This window comes from Nelumbo lutea, chromosome 1 (assembly GCF_056320005.1).
Source record: "Nelumbo lutea isolate HS-2025 chromosome 1, American lotus-T2T, whole genome shotgun sequence".
Classification (NCBI taxonomy): domain Eukaryota; kingdom Viridiplantae; phylum Streptophyta; class Magnoliopsida; order Proteales; family Nelumbonaceae; genus Nelumbo; species Nelumbo lutea.
Genome location: NC_142684.1, coordinates 167,898,269 through 167,921,642, shown reverse-complemented (window position 1 = coordinate 167,921,642; position 23,374 = coordinate 167,898,269). Strand labels below are relative to the sequence as shown.

Below are 23,374 nucleotides of genomic sequence, written 5' to 3'. Positions count from 1 at the left end.
AAAAAAGAGTAATAACTAATAAAAAGTTAAGAAACGAGAGCGAGAGCACGAGAGCCAGAGAGAGAGAGAAAGGCGCTCCACTTCAGCACACATCAGCAGTGTGGTCCAGCAACAGTTCACAGAAAGTTTCTTTTCATCCCGTTTGTACTGTTGACCGTGACTTTACACTTTTTGTCGTCTTTCTCCGCGATCTCACTGAAGTGAAAATGTTCTAGTTCCGTAATTCAAAGCGGACGATCTTTTCTATTCATCTCTCAGTAACTCGAAAACAGTGAGAGAAAGATGATTCACCAACTGCAGAGCTCTCGCTCATGGAATTCACCTCGAATTTTGAGGCCCGGCAAGAGTTCTAGGAAGAGGTCTTCGGTCTTCCTCTTCTTCGTTTTTCTTGTCTCTAGAATTTTAATTCAATGTTCTTTTTCTTGGTGCAAATTCAATGTGTTTGAAGTTTATTCATACGCTTTTTAAATTTCTTAAGATTTTGTAATTATTTAAGTGGAACTTGCGGAAGTTACAACATTGTTGAATTAATCTCTTCGTCTTATTATTTGCCATTAGAAAAAATCTAGCTTATGGTGATGTTTGAATTACAATTAATGAAGGCCCCACTTGATGGTTAGAATGATAAAGCTTTGATACTTTAAGCTGAATGAGGAGGGAATTTCAAGTCAATCTTGAAAGCTTCAATTCACAAATTGCTGTTAATGGGAAGGAACGTTTTCTTTTTCAGTAATCTATTGCTACATTTCATACAAGATTCTTTGAAGACTGTAAAATGGTTGCTAGCGTGCTACTTGTTCTGATCTGGACTTGCTGCAACTCATTCTGAATTGGACTGAAAACCTGTCTTTCGTGTTTGTATTGTGCAGCGGACCATGTCGATAGGTATTTGAGCATACCCAAATTGAAGTGATATTATACTTGAAGCTGAATGCTGCATCGACCTAAATACAGTTTTTTATTTTTCAGTCAATTATCAAAGCTTCATTATTTTGCTATATGAAACATTGCAAATTTTAGTGGTTATATTAAAGATGGTATGACTTACTACTAAGCAGAAAAGACCAGGAAATTAAAGTCCTTATCCATGTTTTGGGTCTTGGAATTCGTTAATTATTACTGATATTTGTTTTCTGATGTTACTTAGTGGTGATATTGGGATTTCCTTAAATACGAGCCTAAGAAATATGTTGTAAGTTACTAATACTGTCTTCGACCTGTGTATATTGCAAGATGATCTCTGTTAGGTACCTGTTAAAGATGTTAACTGTCCTAGGCTCCTAGTTTTCTATACAGGCAATCATCATGCTCTACTATTCATAGACAACTAACACCCTTATCATGATTATTGGGATTTCCTTAATACGAGCCTAAGAAATATGTTGGGTGTTACTAATACTATCTTCGACCTGTGTATATTGCAAGATGAGCTCTGTTAGGTGCCTGTTAAAGATGTCAACTGTCCTAGGCTCCTAGTTTGCAATACAGGCAATCATCATGCTCTACCATTCATAGACAACTAGCACCCTTATCATGATTAGTTGTGGTATGAGAGAAGATAACTTGCTTGTTTGGACATTGGAGCTATTTCACACCGTTTTTATTGTTGTTTAATGGAAATATTAGAGATTCAGATTCAAAAACCTTTGTAAGACTTGCAAGTGGATGCCTTTTTAAGCTTCCAAAATTTTATTAACTATTTATACATTGTTACACATTCATCAATGATATTCCCAGATGTTGTATTTGTATAATTTAGGTCCTGAATTTCATTGGGACACTGGAGCTTCAAGTTATGATATTGATTTTTTTTTTTAATTTTGTTTCCAGAAATTTAAGCTCGTATTGTTGTTGGTGGATCCAGTCTCCAGCTTTACATGCTGAATCTTTTTGGAGTGTAAGTGGAGGTGAGTTCAAACTGTATCACTTAGAAAACATGGAATAAGTCTTTATTTCTGTAGCATTCCATGGTTGAAAATGCACTTTTATTCTATTATACTCTGGCTTGGTGAGCTTGTTTCTGACAATTTTTGTGATTGGTTTGACTGTAACAAAGTATGACAGATTTGGCATGTGGTCCTTGGCATCAAGATTTTCCAAATTTTAAATGAGATGAGTTAAAAAAAGTTTAGAGAAGATTTTTGTTGTGGTGGAGACTGCATTGGTAAACTTATTAAAAAAAGCAGTATTTGTTTCAAGTGTCCATCATCATTTTGAAAAACATTTGTGAAATCACTAGTGTAAGACAGCTTTGCTGATGTACCAAATGGATCATGAAAGTATGGATTTAAAGGGCCATGAGGCTAGGCTTTAGAAGTTAGAACATTAACATGAACCATCCACTAGTAACAATTCATGATTCACCCTCCACCTCTACTTGATCAATACTCATTGAAAACATTAAACCAAGGCCTTGCGGTAGTTCCCAAATCTGAGATCTGAACAGAGGAGAACCTCTCTCTTGAGCTACTAAGTTATTTGGAAAGGTTGGATATACTTTACTACTAAGATATTTGGAAAATATAGAGAAATTAGGGAAAGGTTGCCAAGGCTGTGTTTGGGGGGCTTCTAAAAGTGCTTCTGTGGCTTGTTGCATCTGGGAAGCTAAGAGCACCCAAAAAATATGTTTGGTAAAAAAGATGGCTTATAGAAGCCATTTCACAGAAGTAAAAAAAAAAAGGCTTATAGCTTGTGCATTTCTGGGAAGCAGGTTTTATAACGAAAAATCTGATTGAATAAGTTCCTCACCAAACACCCAAAAAGTACTTCTCTAACCAGTGCTTAGGCTGCATTTTGCAAGGCTTCTAATAAGCGCCTGTGGGGCTCATTGCGTTCAAGAAGCCAAAAGCGCCCAAAAATAGCGCTTGGTGAAAAATCTGTAAATGGTATTTTTCCAGATCTAAAAGCCTGTTCAAAAAGGCCAAAAAAGACTTATGGCTTTTTACATTTATGAGAAGCACATTTTTTTTACGAAAAGCGGACCACCACCAAACTCTAGAACAGTGCTTATCTTATAAGTGCTTATTTCAAAGTATTTATTAGAAAACCTGTTTAGAGAGGAAAAGTCCCCCACCCCCACCCCCAATGCAGCCTAAAATCATAAAATTTGTTAATGAAACTTCAGGAATTGTTACAAGAAGTATGGTTGCACATTTAAGATTCAAAATCCATAAGAAACAACTTTCTATGGAGGGGTTGAAGGGAGGAAAAGAAGTATCGTTTAGTCAACTGGAGTAAAGTAAGTCAAAAAAACAGAGAGGGATTTAGGAGGTTGAATCATGTAAAAATTGCGTTGCTCAGAAAATGCTTCTGGAGGTTTGGTGGCCAACAAGATGGGCTATGGAGAAGAGTGGTTTTGGCTGAGTATGGTTCTAGGAATTTGGGGTGGGATCTGGATGTCTCTAACCAGTCTTATGTGTGTTCAATGTGGAAGGGTATTCAAAGATCCTACAGCATGTTCTCCAAAGGTGTAGGACTCAAGATAGGTGATACAATCCTTGTTAAGTTTTGAAGGGAAAATGTGATTTGGGCACTGATAAAGCAGTGTTTTCAACCCGCTATTGACCCGGACAGTTGAACTGTTTAAACTGTCACCCAGTCAAGATTTTGTGTCCGGTTTGCATGAAACCCACCATTTGGTAAAAAACCGTTCGACCTGGTCAATAGGTCACGGGTTGCACACTCGATGTATATGCAAACTTTTGAAAGCCATAACTTTGCACTCAGATGTCTGATTGGGGTGATCTTTTTTTTTTATTAATTTTGGATAACTTTTCGAGGTCTATGCATCCTAGGGAGCCAAAGGTGCCTTGCCTCGCTAATTTCACCAAAAAAACCCTTTTTTGGGCATCAAACCGCAAATTTTAGCATTTTTTACAAATAAAAAATAAAAAATATAAATTATACATAAAATAATATTTATGTATATTACATCTAAAAAATAAATACATTTATATATATTACATCTAAAAATAAAAAGCATTTTTTATCGGTAAATTACATGTCTATACATACCTATACACATATATATACATATGCTGACATGGCATGGTCTGACCCGTTCAATCCAGACGGTCAAACTGGTGACCCATGACCCAAAGGCAGAAACAGTTCAGCCTCTGGGTCAGTTTTTAAAACATTGTGATAAAGTGGCTTGGGTGGCTGATTACTTGAAAATATAGGAGGGAAATGTGGTTTCAACACCTCAGTTTGGAAGAAATGACTGTGAGATGGATTCCGTGGTGGAGTTGTTGCATTTTCTGTACATCACACAGGTAGATGTTAGCAGAACTAATAGAAGAATCTGGGAGTGGGAAAAGTCGGGCAGCTTCACTATGAGATCTCTCCCCAACTTTATAGCAAGTTCTGAGGATCAATCTGTACTAGTTAATATTATTTGGTGCAACACCCATTCCTTGTAGAGTCGCCTTCTTTGTATGGTCTGCATATTTGAACAGGCAAGAGACAATCTGATGGGGAAGGGGCATAGTGGTAGATTCCCCTAATTGTGTGCTGTGTGATGATATTTGGAATCTGTAAATCATTTATTGTTGCATTATGGCTTCACAAATGAACTATGGCTCAGAACTTTGGGACTGTTTTCAGTAAGTAGCTTCTGCCCGGAATCTGTTGTGGAATTTGTAAAAGGCTGGAGGATCCAAGGCTTGAGGAAGAGAGGGAGGTTGGTTTGGAGCATTGTTCCAGCAGTGGTCTTCTGGTGTATTTGGCACTTGGCAGGAGAAAAATGCTGGGATATTCAAGAACAGGAGAGGCTATCCAGATTCTCTATTCCAAAAGAATTTGGGGAAGATGTTTTGTTGGCTGGCTGTTCAAAGATAGAAACTATAATGCCTTTTTTTTTGTGCATGAGAATATTTTTGTAAAGCAGGGTTTGGGTTTATAGAGCTACTTGGGTAGCTGTTGTACATTCCCTGTGTACAGTCGTTTTGTTGTACAGGGATACTTTTGTTTTCTTAGTGGAATTCATACTTTCCCTTTTCTCAAAAAATATATATTAAATAAGAGAGACTTAAATAGGTATACTGATTACTGAAATCATTTAGTTCATTACCATCAAAGAAACATGTATTCAGAATCAAGAGTTATACACTATATGCATATAAGAACATGAATAATCAAGTAAAGCTCTTCTTTTTTGATATATTCCTTGATAGTCAGTAGACTCAATACCACATGGGGTTTTGAGGAGGCTCAAGCCCATTTTCATGAGCATTGTGGCCACAGTATTGTGCATCAATATAATTATAGTACACGTCCAACTATTTCAGTTCTCTAAAAATAAAAAGTCATCTCTCTCTCTCTAAGTAATTTTCTCTTCTGTATGTATGTCATTCACTTTCCAAGATGAAATTTCTGATTTCTGTCCATTTTTGTTACCAAATATGTTCATTGAGAATCCCCCATTCCAGTTATGTGTCCCTTTTCAGAATTATAATATGACTAGTGAATCACGTCCAGAATAACAATCCATTTTCTTTGAATTATAATATGAGTACTGGTGAATCACATCTGGGATATTCTCATCATCATCATCCCAACTATATGGGGTCGGCTACATGAATCCTGTTTTGCCATTCCATTCTGGATAATCTGAAAATTCAAAATCTCATGTTTAGTTTAGCACTGATATCCAAATATCTCACTATATTGGTGATATGAAGGGAAAATGATTTCAATGATATTTTTATTGGCCCTTAGAGAATAGCTAGATTTTGGTGAAATTTCACCAAATATTGCTGAATTGAGAACCATGGTTATGACACATTTATGGTCAGATATTTTGTATAATTTATTCAATTAGCATTTATTTATTTATTTATTTTTTGGCTGGTATTGTTGAAAAATAATTTCTTCACTTTTGCATGGCATTAGATATTTTTGGCTAGCATTGCTACACCCATAGTTTCTGATTTTTTTACTTTATACAGGCACACAGTTACAAACTTCCTTATCTCCTTGAAGGTTGTCCTTATCTCCTTGATCAGCCTTTTTGCCTGCCTGTGTAGCCATTGACCTGCACTATTTTACTTGCACCATCCCTCTATCACTATGACATAGTTTCTGCTTTTTACTTTATACAGACACACAGTTACAAACTTCCCCCCGGGAAGTCACTCCCCAATAGAGAGTGATCTCTGTTACTCCTCTTCCCAGATTATCCAGCCATACCTTTGGGTGACTTATGTCTCAATATGAAGGTTGCCCTTATCTCCTTGATCAGCCTTTTTACCTCCATTGCATGCCTGTGTAACCATTGACCTGCACTATTTTGCTTGCATCATCCCACTATTATTATGGAATCCCTTTCCACCACTAGATTCGTGTAACTTTGACCTTTAACAACTGTAGAATTCTATAAAGACACAGTTCTAGTTGATGAATAGGTTGGTGTAGTAGCATGAAAGATGGTTGATTTATATCTTCTCTTTGTTCTTTCACATCATTCTAAGGAACTATAGCTGTTTATTTCCAGGAAATTGGGAAGTCAATGCTGAAAATATACAGAATAAGTTATATGCCCCAGCATCATCAAATTTTTGGAATGCTCAGGTCTTTAAGATGGGCTTGGAGAATTGTCCTCAGGAGGAAAAAGTTGAAGGAAAAGAACTTGGAACACATAAAAAATCCAAAGGGGAACTGCCAGTAATATCTCAAAATGTATACTGCTTTTTCATATCATGACTGGTTGAGTTTTAGAATTTATTTTCTCTTCCATGTTAAGCAAAAATTTCACCTCATGACTGCTAGAGAGATTTCCTTTCAGGCTTTATTGAGAATGGGAATCTTGACTAGGGCCTTCTTATTTGTTCCCCTTGAATTCTTTGTTTGTAATTTTCCCTTTTGGTTTATCATGGATGGGTTGTTATATTTGTCTATTATTCCTTCTCCCTCACCTTTATTTTCCAACAAAAATTTGTTTCCCATGGAAAAAAAAATCCTAACTCTTCTGTTCTTGTAATGACTATAGGTTTGATATTTTTATATTATAGGTGCTATTCTCTTGAAGAAAACCTTATAATTTTCTTTCATTGAATATAGACAAATTTCTGTATGCAGTCTGTCTCTATATATTTTCTGAGAGGGATGCCTAGGATATATATATTTTTTGATAACTGATGAATTTTATCCAAAAGAGGGAGAGATTCCTTCAGAAACATATAAAAGAGTACATTATTCAATAGAGAGACAACTAGAAAACAGGAAAGTAAGAGGGCAAAGTATCCTGCACTACACCACAATACAATACAAAACTCAACTCAACTAAGCCTTGTTCTAACTATATGGTATTATGGGGTTGGTTACATGAACCCTGTTCTGTCATTCCGCTCTGTTCAGTGCCATATCCATTGCTAAGTTAATGGACCCTTAAATCATTTCTCACTACTTCAACCCATGTCCTTTTTTTTGATGAATTTCAACCCATGTTCTTTTTGTTCTGCCCCTAGATCAATTCATCTGTGTGATTAAAACCATCGTAGTCCATTGTCCTTCATTTTATCAACTGTTTGGTAATCCTAGGTTCCTTAAAATAACTTAATCTGATCCCATATTTTGTATTTTCCCTACTTATCCATCTCAACATTTGCATTTCTGCTATGCTCATTTTTGTACACGTTTCTTACCTCCTAACACCCAGCTCCATACAACATTGCTGGCCTTGTAACCATTTTATAAAATTTCGTTTTATCCCAAGCAATGTTCTCCTATCACATAGGACTCGGGATACAAAAGAGGGATTTAACATGATGCGAAAGAGGGATAAAAATTATAGTCCCGTTGTCTTCTAAGGTGATCTAATGTGATACCCTCAAAGGCTCAAACTCCTTCAGGATAGCAACCCACTGTCTGAGAGTGCCTTCTACTTTGCCAATGATAGAATCCATTGGAACACGTTTACTTTCAAACGTAACAAATGAGCAGGTTATTCTTGATAAGTTCAAACTTTATTATTAAAATATCTAAATTTACTATTTTTAGTATTTTTATTTTGCCATTAATCCTAAATTCTTAATAAATTTTAGTAAACCTTGACAAATTTGTAAGTCTTGATGAGTTTCAGAAACCTCCTAAGTCATACATTGTTTCCAACTTGGAGTTTTATCAGAAATTCAGTATTAAGAATCTCTTTATTGCTCAAAGTATTAAGAATATTTCTTTATTTAGATGTTCTTGTTGGTTGGTACAATGAAAATTTATTACCTGCAAAACGAGTATTAGTACAGGCAACATGTTTTCTCAGTGCATTAGATAAGACAAGATTAAACCTCAGAAACATAATGGCGACATACAATACAAGCTAATTAGCAAAAGAATTGGCAAATCTTGGCACCCATCTGAATGGGATATTCATTTTGGATGATAGAGACCTAGTCTCTCTGAAAGTTTCTTTCCACTTCAGCATAAGATAGACTCATGGAGTAGCAGTCAAAGTTTGTTTATTTCTACAAATGCAACACAATGTTATGATTGGAAGGTTTTTGAGAACTGAAATAATGCTTATTCTTTGTGGGTTTATGTTCTTTTATCAGTAAATGATCAGATATTTTATTCACAAAGAATTGTAGAGAGATTGGGCCAAATGGGCCTTAGTTTGGTGGCTGAATGGGCCTTGCTTTAGTTCAACTGTTTATTATTTATTTATGCTGTAATGGACTGTCTTTATGGGCCCTTAACACATTTAGTTCTTATGTTTATTGGGTCAGCCGCCTAACCAGGGGCACCCATGTAATTTTTCCTTGAATTAATCCAGCACATATATAAAAAGACTACGGGAGTGAGAGAGGGGCACTTTTTCTCTTCTCTTCTCTTCCTCTTTTCTTCCAACTTCTTCTTTCTCTTGAACAGCTCTTTGTCTCGTCTTCCTTCTTATTTTTCTTGTTGTACAAGTAGGAAATTCTTGGATTGGTTTTCTTCTAGAATAGAATATGAAATACACAAGAATGAGGACAGAGCCCTCCCTAGGGATGTTAATGGTTGGGTTTGGTATGATTTTGCCTCAACTAGACAATCTTGCCTTGATTCGTGAACAATATCCTTGTTTTTAGTGAAGGCTATCTTTACAGATTCTTCAATGTCACTAGTCACTATGTTTAAGGTTTAAAGTATTGATACACCCAAGTGTATTGGTAGGGGTGGGTGTATTGATACTTTTTACCCCACGATTTTTATATTTTTTAGTTTTTTCAAAATTTCATTTTTACACATATTTTTGTATTGTTTAATCAATAAAAATATTGATTTCCTGAAAGCACCTTTAAATAGGTATATCGGAAACCCAAAGATATGGTATGATATGCCTGATATGGGGTGTATCGTATCAATACTTTGAACCTTGACTATGTTATCTATTATAGAAAATTCACACACACATTTCAATGTAACTATTTGTAACCTATTGTTTATTCAAGAAAGTTTCATGATAAACATTGTTTCAAGAGGGAGAGGGGGTTCAGTGTGGTACTGCACTATTCAAACGCCCCCTGTGGGTGATTCGAGCATATCACCAAAATACCAAAAACAAAATAAATACATAAAACCTGAAATAAAGGGTCACATGACATAACCATATACATGACTTCTCTATATATAGGGGTCTGGGGTTAGCAAAACCCTAACTCAGCCTGATCTATTGGGGGTTAGACCCATTTAGTCCTAATCCAATAGGATCTACCTTTTGGATCCTTTACTTTATCAATCATTGGCGTGCCAACTTAGTAATCCCAACCAAGTTACATCCCCTCTTGTAATGTATCCTAGATAAAACTTTTGCATGCTCATCTTGGTCATTTCTCCTTTAAGATCATGAAAGTCGTATGCAGAGTTTTTTAAGTTAGTGTCTGTAGAGAACACTGGTGTGGGCCCCACAACTGTGGTCCCCACTGTGTTCGTAGGACAGTATGTGTAATTATTTATTTTGGTCATGGTAGTGTCAGTTGGTGGTTAGTTTGTTATTTCAGTTGTTATTTGCTTTATTTGTCATGTAAGTATTGAGGGCAGATCTGTCCTTTCCCCTATGTACTGAACACAACCTATAAATACTAAGAGAGTGGCGGCGGCAGATGATTAGAATCTGTCCTTTCTTTCAAACCTTTGTGTTCTCCAGTTCTTCTCCTCTCTTTTCTTTCTTCCTCTTACTTTTCTTCTACTTTTCTTAATCTGAAATCTATTAGGGTTCAAGGCTGATTGTTGCCTTGATCGTCTACTTGATATCAGAGCCTATCTAGGGTTTCTCATGTGAGTCTAGTCCAGCCGACCACATGAGAACTATCTAGGGCTGGAAGTTTATGAAGAAGTGTTCATTGGCTGGTTGATTCTTGGAGGTTACCAGAAGAGTTTAGCAGCTGTTGAAGACTTGCCACGACTTGCAGAGTGTTGGTAATCAGGAAGAATCAGAGAAGGCTAGGGTTTAGGCAACCTTGGAAGGTAGCGAACAACATTCTCTGGGTAAGTCTTATTTGTTTTTAGAGATTGCTATCAGTCAAGATAGGTTGGACCTATCTAGAAGGAGCGGCCGAACTGTTTTAGGGTTTTCTCTCTATTCTAGGGTTTGACATTAACCTTGCGGCAAACCTAACTGTTGGGCCAAACTATTTTATCTACTTGGAAAGTGCTTGTTTTGGGTTTTCTCTCAGAGGTGATCAGTTTTAGGGTTTCACATTGACCCTACGACAAGACCTAACTGTATGGATTGCTTGGAAAGTGCGGCTGAGCACTTATTTCAGACCTATGATTGAAACCCTAATTCTGTTCTAGCATCTCAGATTGCTCTCTAAGCTGGTTTCAGACCTATTTTTGGTTTCGAGCACTTTTAGGGGGTGAAAAACTTGTACGGACTGCTTGGTACTGTGATTGCCGATTGGTTTCAGATCAGACCTGCATTGATTCCATACTGATTTCTGATTGTGATCGACTGTCCAAATGCTGTTTTCAGTTGAAGTGATCCTAACAGTTTGTAACTATTGATTCTTGACCAAAGATGGAGTTTAAAAATCAGGGAGAAGGTAGTTTTGGGAACAACAGTTATGGTAGTATATCTGAAATTGGGTTTCAGATTACAACTGTGAGATTTGACGGGTCAAACTACTTGGAATGGGCCCAATCAGCCATGATGGCTATTGGGGGAAGGGGAAAACTAGGCTACCTTTAGGGAGATGTGAAAGAACCTTCCAAGGAGGACCCAATGTATACCAAGTGGGTTCAAGAGAACTACTTGGTTATGGCATGGCTATGTAATTCTATGCAGCCACATATCAGCCGAAATTACTTGTGGGCAAAGACAGCCAAGGAGATATGGGATGTTATGAAAGAAACCTATTCCCAACCCCTTAATGTTGCCAGAGCCTATGAACTGAAGTGTGAAGTGAATAGTCTTAAACAAGGAGTGAAACCGGTTTCTGTCTACTTCTCTACCTTGAAATCCCTGTGGCATGAGATTGATCATCTAGAGACTCTTGAGTGGGAGAGTCCCAAAGATGCACAGACTCACAGAAAGCAAGTCGAGACAAATAGGGTGTTTGAATTTCTGGCCGGCCTGAATTCAGAATATGACATTGTGAGGCAATAGATACTAACCAGAGATAGTGTGGCCCTCTCTTAAGCATACTCCCTGGTGCATAGTGAACAGACCAGGAGAAAAGTCATGATGAAACCTCGACCCCTTTCCCCAGCACTGGCAGCTGTTAAACCTAAGTCAGGGGGTGATTCAGAAAGGGACAGGAAGAAGGAAGATAAACGGGACCTGGTATGTGAACATTGCAAGAAACCCAAGCACACAAAAGATACTTGTTGGAAGCTGTATCCTCATTTGGTCCCAGCAAAACTGAGAAATAAGAAGGGTAATGTTCAAGTGGCTGTGAATACTGATTCAGCATCCTCGTCAGGCACAAAAGGCACACCCTAGAGACCTTAGCCGCGGTTCGGGCTGCCCTAATACAGTTGGAAAAGGAAGTTGGGAGTTCAGCTCAACCATCTCAGTCACCATCAGCCCCTGCCACATTTGCATTTGCACATTCAGGTACTCGAGCCTCAGCCTACCATGCTTCAGCTCTAGGTAATACTGAACACCGTTGGGTAATAGATTCAGGTGCATCCGACCATATGACTAGTTTGCCATCATTGTTCACTTCTTATCACTTGTCCTCCGGTAGAGATGGAGTATCCATTGCTGATGGCTTTCTTGTTCCCATTTCTGGCAAGGGTGACATCAAGTTATCGGATACTATCTCTTTATCTTTTGTCTTGCATGTTCCTAAGCTTGATACTAACCTGCTTTCAGTCAGTAGTATTACCAAACATATGAACTGTTCAGTAACTTTTTTTCCCTGACCGATGTGTTTTTTAGGACTTGGAGACGAAGAAGGTGATTGGGACTGGCCATGAGATGAATGGGATCTATCTGCTTGGAGAGAGTTCTCGTTGGGAAGAGCCAGTGGATAAGAAGTCTTTGTTTCTCAGTTTGTGAGTCCGGCTATGCTTTGGCATAATCGATTAGGTCATTTATCTTTCCGGTCCTTGAAGAGTCTGTTTCCTGCTTTATTTGAGTCTGTTGAGTTGTCTAAGTTGAGATGTGAGAGTTGTGAGTTTTCCAAACATTGTAGAACAACTTATTCTTTGAGTAATAAAAGGAGTAATTATTCTTTTGATATTGTGCATACTGATGTTTGGGGGCCATATCACATCCCTTCTATGGGTGGGTACAGATATTTTCTGTTGTTTATTGATGACCATACCCGTTTTTCTTGGGTCTATCTTATGTGTTCTCAAGATGAGGTTCCCACTCTGATCCAAAACTTTCATCAGATGATTCTCACCCAGTTTTGGGCCAAAATCAAAGTTCTTAGATCTGATAATGCAAAGGAATACTTTGCTAAGCCATTGACCTCTTACCTCCTTAATCATGGAGTTATTCACCAGAGCACTTGCCCTCATACACCACAGCAGAATGGGGATACCGAAAGGAAGAATAGGCACATCTTGGAGGTGGCTAGAAGCATTATGTTTACCTCCAATGTACCTATTCGCTTCTGGGGTGATGCTATCCTCACGGCCGTATATCTCATTAATCGGGTTCCTTCTCGAGTTCTTGATATGAGAACCCCTTTCTCCCTTCTCTACCTAGACGAGGAGTTGTTTACCGTTCCCCTTAAAACCTTTGGTTATACCTGTTTTGTTTAACTTCTCAGGCCCCATCATTCCAAGTTTGAACCTAAGGCCTCCAAATGCATTTTCCTCGGTTATGCACAAACTCAAAAGGGTTATTGCTGCTATGATCCTGTTTCAGGGAAGAAGTTTGTCTCCATGGATGTCACATTCTTTGAAGAGACACCCTATTATCTTAGGGTTTCTCCTCAAGGGGAGAACAGTGAGAGTGGGGATTTAGGTCTCTTTCCTCAGGGGGAGCACAGGGGGAGTGGGGCTGTTCCTTTACCTATTCCATTGGGTGATGAAGGCTGTAATGGTGAGGGTGGTCAGAGGGATCAGGAATTGAGAGTCTATCACAGGCGATGCAGGCAGGTTGATCCCAGTCATCGGCAGTCCAGGCCAGCTCCAGTTCCTTCTGTGGCTCTAGATCCAGGTATTACAGTCCTAGAGCCCATTGAGACACCTTCCACTATTGCCACTTCCCCTCCTGCGGATGACCTTGACCTCCCTATTGCCGTCTGTAAAGGGAAACGACATTGCACCAGATCTACAGCTCACTGCATTTCCCAGTTTTTATCCTATAATCGCCTATCTCCCTCTTACCGGTCCTATCTCACTTCTATTGCCAATGCCCCTATTCCAAGAACAGTGCAAGAAGCCTTATCAGTTCCAGAGTGGAAAGATGCAATGCAAGTTGAAATGGATGCCCTGTTGAAAAATAATACTTGGGCGCTAGTTGATCTACCCAAAGGAAATAAACCAGTTGGATGTAGATGGGTATTTACTGTGAAACATAATGCTGATGGCTCCATTGAAAGGTACAAAGCCCAGATGGTTGCAAAGGGGTTCACCCAAACTTATGGTATAAACTACTTGGAGACCTTTGCCCTAGTAGCCAAGATGACCACCATCCGAGTTCTGTTATCTCTTTCAGCAAGTCATTCTTGGCCCCTGTTCTAGATGGATGTTAAAAATGCTTTTCTAAATGGAGATTTACAGGAAGAGGTCTACATGCAGTTGTCTCCTGGATTCTATGATACAGAGACAGGTAAGAAGGTTTGCCGACTGAACAAGGCATTGTATGGTTTGAAGCAGTCACCTAGAGCCTGGTTTGATAGATTCAGACTAGCCCTTGGAAAATTCGGTTATGTACAGGCCCAGTCAGATCATACACTGTTCATTAAGAGGGTGGGCTCCTATCTGACCCTGCTTGCTGTATATGTGGATGATATTGTAGTGACAAGAAATAATAGTAGTGAGATTGAGTCCCTCAAACAGCTCCTTCATCAAGAGTTTGAGGTGAAAGAACTTGGTACACTACGGTACTTTTTGGGTATTGAGGTTGCTAGATCTAAACAAGGGATCTTTATCTCTCAGAGAAAATATGTTCTGGATCTGTTGGTGGAAACTAAAAAGTTAGGTGTTAAGCCTGCTGATACATCCATTGAACAGAATCACAAGATTACTGTAGAGGGCGGGGAGCTTCTTGAAGACAAAGTTATGTTCCAATGGTTGGTTGGAAAGTTCCTATATCTCTGCCTCACTCGGCCAGATATCAGTTATGCAGTTAGTGTTGTCAGCTAGTACATGCATTCCCCTAGAACTACTCACCTTCTTGCTGTAGAGAGAATATTAGCATACTTGAAGAGATGCCTGGGTAGAGGTATATTGTTCAAGAACAATAATCACATGAGGGTGGAGGTCTATACAGATGCCGATTGGGCTGGGAGTGCTGATGACAGGAGGTCTATCTCTAAATATTGTGCCCTTGTGGGAGGTAATCTTGTCTCTTAGAGGAGTAAGAAGCAGAGTGTTGTTTCCCGCTCTAGTGCTGAAGCTGAATACAGGTCAATGGCTAACGGAGTGGCTGAAATCCTATGGCTGAGATCACTACTTGAAGAGTTGGGTATTGATTATGAGAAGCCCTTGATGCTGTATTGTGATAATCAGGCAGCTATTAATATAGCCCACAATCCGGTGCAGCATGACCGAACTAAGCATATTGAAGTTGATCGACATTTTGTGCGAGAGAGGGTCTCCTCACAAGAAGTGTCTCCCGTATATCACATCCACCATGCAGCTCGCGGATATCCTCACCAAGGCTGTACCAAGGAAGAAGTTAGAGGCAGACCTATCCAAGTTGGGACCTATTCCCAACTTGAGGGGGAGTGTAGAGAACACTGATGTGGGCCCCACAACTGTGGTCCCCACTGCGTTCATAGGACAGTATGTGTAATTATTTGTTTCAGTCATGGTAGTGTCAGTTGGTGGTTAGTTTGTTATTTCAGTTTTTATTTGCTTTATTTGTCATGTAAGTACTGAGGGCAGATCTGTCCTTTCCCCTATGTACTGAACATAACCTATAAATAGTAAGAGAGTGGCGGCGGCAGATGATTAGAATTTGTCCTTTATTTCAAACCTTTGTGTTCTCCAGTTCTTCTCCTCTCTTTTCTTTCTTTCTCTTACTTTTTTTCTACTTTTCTTAATCTGAAATCTATTAGGGTTTAAGGCTGATTGTTGCCTTGATCGTCTACTGTGTCCATTATGGATTTGCAATGTGAGGTTTGTTAGTTGGAAAAGCACTATTGATTAAATTATTACTAGTGTTGAGATTCAGCAGTCTTTTGTTTCTTTTTTTTAGTATCATTAGTTAATGTTTTTGGGCCCAAGGCCAATTAGCTTATGTTAACTTTAAGACTGTTTTTATGCTATTAGCAGAAGCTGCCCTATTAAGGGCATATTAGTCATTGTAATCTCTTTTATTTCATGAGTATATAAGATAATGGTTGGGGCTGCCAGATCATTATTGGCATCTCCCATTTCTTCTTCCTTCTCTTTATCCTATTCTCTTTTCTCCAAGAAACTCTTTTCTCTCTTTCTTTTATTACTGTTCTCAAATCAGATTATAATTCTGAACTGTCCACTTGGTATTAGAGCTACTGTCTAAGTTTTTTTGTGTTTTCTACCATGCAACCCTAGATCAGCCAACTGCATAGTGAGTTAGAGAGCTGATCAAAGACTTTAAAAGGGCCCAGTTTTTGGATTTTTTTGGTGGATCTATAACCCCTTGTGTCAGATCTTGGGTTGATCATCAAAATCAGGTAGAACTAGAGGAGGAAGAGTCCTGATTACAGTAGGACTCTTTATTTTTGATTTAAGAAGAGGCGCTCAAGCTTTTCTAGATTCCTTGGTGTTTTCTAAATGGGGCGGTTCAGTTTTTGGTGTTTTTTGAGGTCTCTGGAGGGAGCAACAACCTTTTCTCTTATTTTTACCAGCTCCCAAGAAGCTAGGAATCTCTCTGGGTAAAGGTTTCTAGGTGCTAAAAGTTTAGTTAAGGCAAAGGGGGTCAATCTATTTTTTCTTGTCTACAATTGATTTTTTAAACTGTTTTGGGAATTATGAAGGGTAGCGGAGTGGAATACAAGTCTATCGGTTAAATGGGACTAGGTGTAGGAGGTGCTAGTGATCCTTTTGAGGCAGGTACTATCACTACAGTTAAGTTGAATGGTACAAATTATTTGGAGTAGTCACAATTAGCCAAAATGGCAATTGGTGCTTGTGGAAAATTGGGGTATGTAATTGGTGAAGAGAAGAAACATGAGACCAATCCACCCCACTTCCCGTTCCAACTCCTTTACCTACTCCTGTGTCTATACCTAGGAATGTTAGTGAGGCTCTCTCCAAACCTGAGTGGAGGACAACTACGCAGGAGGAAATGAAAGCCTTGATTAAAAATCAGACATGGGAAGTTGTGGATCTACCTGATAGTAAGGAGACGGTTGTAGATGGGTCTATACTGTGAAGTATAGGGTTGATGGAAGCATAGAAAGGTACAAGGCAAGGCTGCTTGCAAAATGGTATACTTAGACTTATAGAATATGCTACTTGGAGACTTTTGCACCGGTGGCAAAATGAGTTTAATCTAGATTCTATTGTCTTTAGTAGTTATCTACTCTTGGCCTCTCTTTCATCTCGATGTGAAGAATGCCTTTCTCAATGGAGATTTGCAGGAAGAGGTGTATATGAACCTTCCAATTAGTTTTTATGTGATGTAGGCAAAGGAAAGATATGCAAATTAGAGAAGTCCTTATTATGGATTGAAACAGTTACCTAGAACTTGGTTTGACCGGTTTAGGAGCATTGATCGGTTTTAGATACACTCAAACCTAGTTAGATCATACCTTGTTTGTGAAAAGAAGGGGATCTTTGGTGTCAGTGTTGATAGTATATGTGGATGGCATGACATTGTAGTCATAGGGAATGACTTGAGTGAGATTGATGCCTTAAAGAGTATCCTAAACAAGGAGTTTGAGATTAAGGACCTTGGGGGGCTGAAGTATATTTTGGGCATTGAAGTGGCAAGGTCTAAACATGGGTTCTTCATTTCCCAGAGAAAGTATGGTGTTGACCTACTACATGAGATAGGAAAACTTGGGGCTAAACCAAACCATACACCCATTGACTAGAATCACAGAATTGATGCTTTAGATGGCGAACTAGTAAAGGATGTTGGGAGGTAATAGAGATTTGTCGGCCAACTGTTATACTTGTGCACGACACGACCAAATATCTCCTATGTAGTTAGTGTGGTGAGTCAGCACATGCATGTCCCACGAGCTTAGCATTGGGAAGCTGTTGACATGATACTTGTCTATTTGAAAGGACACCTAGGTAGACCATGGACACTTGAATTTGGAAGGTTAAATAGATGCTGATTGGGTAGGGTGCCTAAAGGATAGGAGATCTGCATCAGGAGTTTGCACTCTTGTCGGAGATAATCTGATTTCATGGTAGAGTAAAAAGCAACTAATTGTAGCCAAGTCAAGTGCAGAAGCAAAATATAGAGCTATGGCACATGGTGTTTCAGAGCTTCTTTGGGTTTGGTTCTTAGTAGGAGAGCTTGGAGTTGATGTAGAGGAGCCTATGATATTGTATTGTGATAATCAAGTAGCAATTAACATTGGCTATAACCCAGTTCAGCTTGATAAAATGAAGCATATACAAGTGGACAAGCATTTCATAAGAGAAAGGGTGACTTACAACTTGCTGATGTACTTACCAAGGGAGTTGCAAAAAAATGTGTATACTTTTTAGCTTTTGTAGTAACAAAGATCTTTTACCTAAAGAATTTCTCTCTTGGGGGTAGGATAACTTTGACCAAATTCACCTTGGCAAATTGTAGAGATGATGGGCCGAATGGGCCTTAGTTTCTTTATGTTTCTTAAGTTATGTGATGGTGGGCCAAAATGCTGAATGGGCCTTAGTTTCTTTTTTTCTTTAAGTCATGTTTATGACTTATGTTTGTTAGTAATGGGCCTTAGTTATGAACCTTTTTTTTTTCTTTTATTATTGCCTTTAGTGTTGGCCACTCTACTAAGGGTAACCATGTAATTGTCCTCATTATTATAATAAGAGTGTTAGAGTGAGCCGAATAGGGGTAGTTTAGTAATCTCATGTCAGTTAAGTACTTTGCTTATGTGGATGTTTTATTAGAGTACTCTGCCCCACACTTAAGTGAGGGCAGTTTAGTCTTTGTAAGTGTAATTAGAACCTAATAAACATTAGGGGGTCGACTGAATGGGAGACTAATCAGTTTCGACTAAACCCTCCTGTTCTCTCTTTCTCTTGTCTTCTTCCTCATCTTCTTCTTCCTTCTTCACTAGTTCGGGTTACTGTAGCTGCTCCAAAACAAAGAGAATCACATATTGTTGGGGGATGAAGAGAGGATGGAACTACTCTCTCTTCTCCTTCCCTTTCTTCCTTCTTCTTCCTCCATCTCCTTCAATCTTCTTCTTCTCTCATTTTTCTTTTCTTTTATTTCAGATTATTGCAAGTGGGATTTACAACTTGGTATTAGAGCGGCAGTCCTTGCTTTTCTTCTCTTCTCCTTAGTCTCATACATAGGTTGTATGGAGAGTTGATTGGTTAATTGATTAGCAAGTGTTCAGCCCAGTTAGAGGAGGTTTTTGGAGAGATTGCAGTGCTGGTTTGAGGCCCAAGGCAGGTTCTTGGAGAGTTTCTCGAAAACTCTAGCCAATTGGAGAGTTTTCTGCTTATGGGGTATAAAGATAGTTTGGAAGTGGTGCATGGGGATAGAACAAAAGTTTTTTGATTGTCATTGAGATTGATCCAAGTTGGATAGGTTTCTGTAGCTTTTGGTAGGAGCGGCTAGACTTTCTCCCTTTCTCCCATTTTGCTACGTCCGGTGAAAACCTTGATTTAGCTATTTGAAGAGTAGTTCTGGACTTAGGGCAATAAGTCTTGACTAGTAATACCCTATTTTGATTTTTGCTTGTCTCCATTTGGCCAATGGAGCGAACTGGAGGTGAGATGAAACTCTCCACAGATTTCGGATTTGGTCCATGAGGGTTTGTGGAGACTTTGTTAGCGGTAGTAACCTCAGTAAAGTTGGATGGAACTAATTTTTTGGCTTGGTCTCAATCTATAAAGATTCATATTTGCAATAGAGGGAAATGGGGGTACATCAATGGGACCAAGGGGAAACTTGTGAAGGATGACCCTACCTATGAGAGGTGGATGCAGGAGAACTACACTATAGTAGGCTGGTTAGTGAATTTCATGCAACCTCATATTAGTTAACATTACCTGTGGATGGAGACTACAAATGAGGTGTGGGACAATGTTACTATTATAATTCGGCCTGCCTTGGAGTTCTATCTGTCTGAGATCAGTTATGTAGAAAGAGGTAGAAAGGTGGAAGAAAGAGAGAAAGAGAGAAAGGAGAAAATCTGGTTCGAACTGGAAGTCTCAAGTCAATTCTCCCATTCATCACCTTCTCCCTCACAAAGTGACAGTCAACTTCAATGTGCTTGGTTCTTTCATTAAACACCAGATTAAGGGAAATATGAACTGCAGCCTGATTGTCACAATAGAGATTCATTGGAGTGTTGATGTTGTACCCTACTTCCTGTAGAAGGTTCCTTAGCCACACTAATTCACAAGCGGTATGCGCCATAGCCCTATATTCTGCTTCTACACTATTTCTTGCCACAACCGTCTGCTTCTTACTTTTCCTTGTCACTAGGTTACCTCCCAGGAAAGTGCAATAGCCTGTGGTAGATCGCCTATCAGACATAGAACCGGCCCAGTCAGCATTAGAATACCCTTCTATTTCAAGTTTGCCGCCACTCTTGTATATCAGACCGTGACCCGGAGCCCCTTTTAAATACCTCACAATTCTCAGAACTGCATTCAAATGAGGAATCAAAGGTTTTTGCATGAATTGGCTTACCACACTAACCGCAAATGAGATGTCTGGTCTAGTAATGGTTAGGTAGTTCAGTTTATCCACAAGTCGTCGGTATTTGCCAGGGTCTTCAAACACTTCACCCATATCACTACTTAGCCTGGTATTTGTGTTCATAGGTGTTTCAGTTGGTTTAGCACCCAACAAGCCTGTTTCTTCCAGCAAATCAAGCACATATTTCCTCTGCCACAGATTAATACCATACTTGGATCTTGCTACCTCTATCCCCAAGAAATATTTCAGTTTACCAAGATCCTTTGTCTGAAAATGATCCTGCAGATAAGTCTTCAGCCTGTCAATACCCATGGTATCATTCCCAGTAATAACAATATCATCTACATACACCACCAACAGTATTTTTCCTCCCGGAGAGTCATGACTAAATACACACTGATCAACTTTGCACTGTTTCATACCAAATTTCTTTACTACCTCGCTGAACCTACCAAACCATGCTCGAGGAGACTGTTTAAGCCCATATATAGCCTTCCTTAGTCTGCACACCTTACCATCCTCCCCATGAGCAACAAACCCTGGAGGTTGCTCCATGTAGACCTCTTCGAGTAAGTCACCATGTAAAAAGGCATTCTTGATAACAAGCTGATATAGCGGCCAATCATAGATGGCTGCAAGAGATATCACAACACGAACTGACCCTATCTTAGCAACCGGTGAGGTCTCTGTGTAGTCAATACCATAGGTTTGGGAGTACCCGCAACCAATCGCGCTTTTAGGCGTTCAACACTACCATTAGGCAGATACTTAACCGTATAAACCCATTTACAACCAACAGCTTGCTTCCCAGGAGGAAGAGCAGTGAGGTCCCAAGTATGATTATGATGAAGGGAAGAGAGTTCTTCTTCCATCGCTCGACACCACCCTGGAGAGGCAAGGGCTTCCTGGACATCCTTAGGGACAACAACTGATGATAACAAGGTGACAAACTGGCGATGGGAGGCGGAAATGTGAGTAAGTGAAACATAATTAGAAATAGGATGAAGAGTGCAAGTGCGTTTGCCTTTCCGTAAGGCAATGGGGAGATCAAGCTCAGATGCTGAGTGCGGGTCTGGTGCCGGATCTGTTGATGGAGATGTAGTCGGAGGAGTAGTAGCTGGTACACGTGGGCGATGTGTATACACATGACGGAAGGGTGGGCGTTCAATAGGTGGTGGCACCGGAGGCAAGGGTTTGGTCACGACTAGAACAAGGGGAAGGGTCGGTAACGGGAAGTGGAAGAGGAGGAGGTGATGAGGAGGATGAAGCATCACCGGACCCCAAAAAGAATGGAGTAAACTCAAGGAAGGTGATCTCAACACACACAAAGGACCGTCGAGAAGTAGGATGGTAACACCTATACCCTTTCTGGGTCCGAGAATAGCCAAGGAAGATGCACTTAAGAGAACGGGCATCGAACTTGTCATTCCCGGGACCCAGATTATGGACGAAGCAGACACACCCAAATACCCTAGGCGTAAGAGGAAACGGAGACAAAGCGGGAAACAAGACCGTAAACAGAGAATGACCATCAAGGATGAACATGGGTATCCGATTAATCAAAAAGCAAGAGGTAAGCACTGCATCACTCCAAAAGGGTTTGGGAACATGCATGTGATGCATTAGGGACTGTGCGGTTTCCAGAAGATGGCGATTCTTTATCTCAGCCACCCCGTTTTGTTGTGGGGTGTAGGTACATGAGGTCTGATGTATAATGCCGTGTTGGTCCAAGTATTCTTGAAATGATGAGGATAAACATTCATGGCCATTATCAGAACGGAAAACTTTGATGTGGGTACCAAATTGATTACGAATTTCAGCATAAAATTTCTGAAAAATAGTAAACAATTCACTTCTTTCTTTTATTAGATAGAGCCATGTCATCCTTGAAAAATCATCTACAAAAATGACAAATATCTGTATCTATTATATGACATCACTTTATAAGGACTCCAAACATCTGAATGAATTAACGAAAAAGGACTCGACACACGGTTATCAACCCTAGAACTAAAGGGAACACGATGGTGTTTCCCAAACTGACACGACTCACAATCCAAAACAGAAAGCTGACTCAAAGACAGAACCAAAGATTTCAAAACTTTTAGTGACAGATGACCAAATCGGCAGTGCCACTGGAGAGGAGAAAGGGATGACTGGAGACCTGTTGAAGTTTTGCCACCACCGTCAAGATAATACAGTCCACCAGCTTCATGCCCTCCACCAATCTTCATCCCCGTCTTGAGATCCTGAAAAACACACATAGAAGGATAAAAAGTAATGGAGCAGTTAAGTGATTTGGTTAGCTTACTAACAGACATAAAATTAAAAGGCAATTTATGTACATACAAAACTGAGGAGAGGGATACAGGGTCTAGGTCAACATTACCAACACCACAAATTGAGGATGTGGAACCATTAGCAAGGGTGACAGATTGTGATGTTGAGCAATGAGATAAGGAAGAAAACACACTTGGAGTTCCAGTCATGTGATCGGAGGCTCTAGAGTTAATGATCCAGGGATTGGGTGTGGATGCCAGGCAAGCCATACCTGAGTGAGCGAAAGTCGCTGTGTTCTGTTGTGTTGGATAAACCTCACATATTCATCACGGGGAACACTCACCATCTCCTTCACGGGACCATCTGTGGATGTAGGAGGTATCTGATCAGATGAATGATTCTCCTGTCTAAAGTTGGAACTAGAGTCACTCGTCGCGGCATGATTGGCCCAGGTTGAGGGTGGACCATGTAGATCATAACAATAGTTAATGGTATGTCCATCCATACCACAATGATTGCACTTCCTCGGGCCTGAGCCACGTCCTCTACCACGGGCTCCCCCTGAATCTCTGCCCCCAGTACGACCACCACCACGATTATAAGTACCACCATTGCCACTTCGGCCATACACAGAACCATTACTACCACCACGACCAGACTGAGCTCCCCGAG

General features: G+C 39.7%; 1 protein-coding gene across 5 annotated transcripts in view; it reads left to right on the top strand.

Annotated features, from left to right (window-relative positions):
• Positions 1-47: 47 nt before the first annotated feature.
• The window catches only part of LOC148879028 (ion channel POLLUX-like protein, putative (DUF1012)), a 165,154-nt gene continuing 141,827 nt past the window's right edge, over positions 48-23,374 (top strand). The window contains exons 1-4 of one of the 5 annotated variants that reach the window (XM_088960398.1): positions 228-359; positions 603-885; positions 1,831-1,907; positions 6,494-6,678. In XM_088960398.1, coding sequence (XP_088816524.1) covers positions 6,580-6,678 — 99 coding nt within the window. In that variant the 5' untranslated portion in view covers positions 228-359; positions 603-885; positions 1,831-1,907; positions 6,494-6,579. Of the gene's footprint in view, positions 360-602; positions 886-1,830; positions 1,908-6,493; positions 6,679-23,374 lie in introns of all 5 variants that reach the window. The other 4 variants (XM_088960397.1, XM_088960395.1, XM_088960396.1 and 1 more) reach the window with 4 other exon arrangements.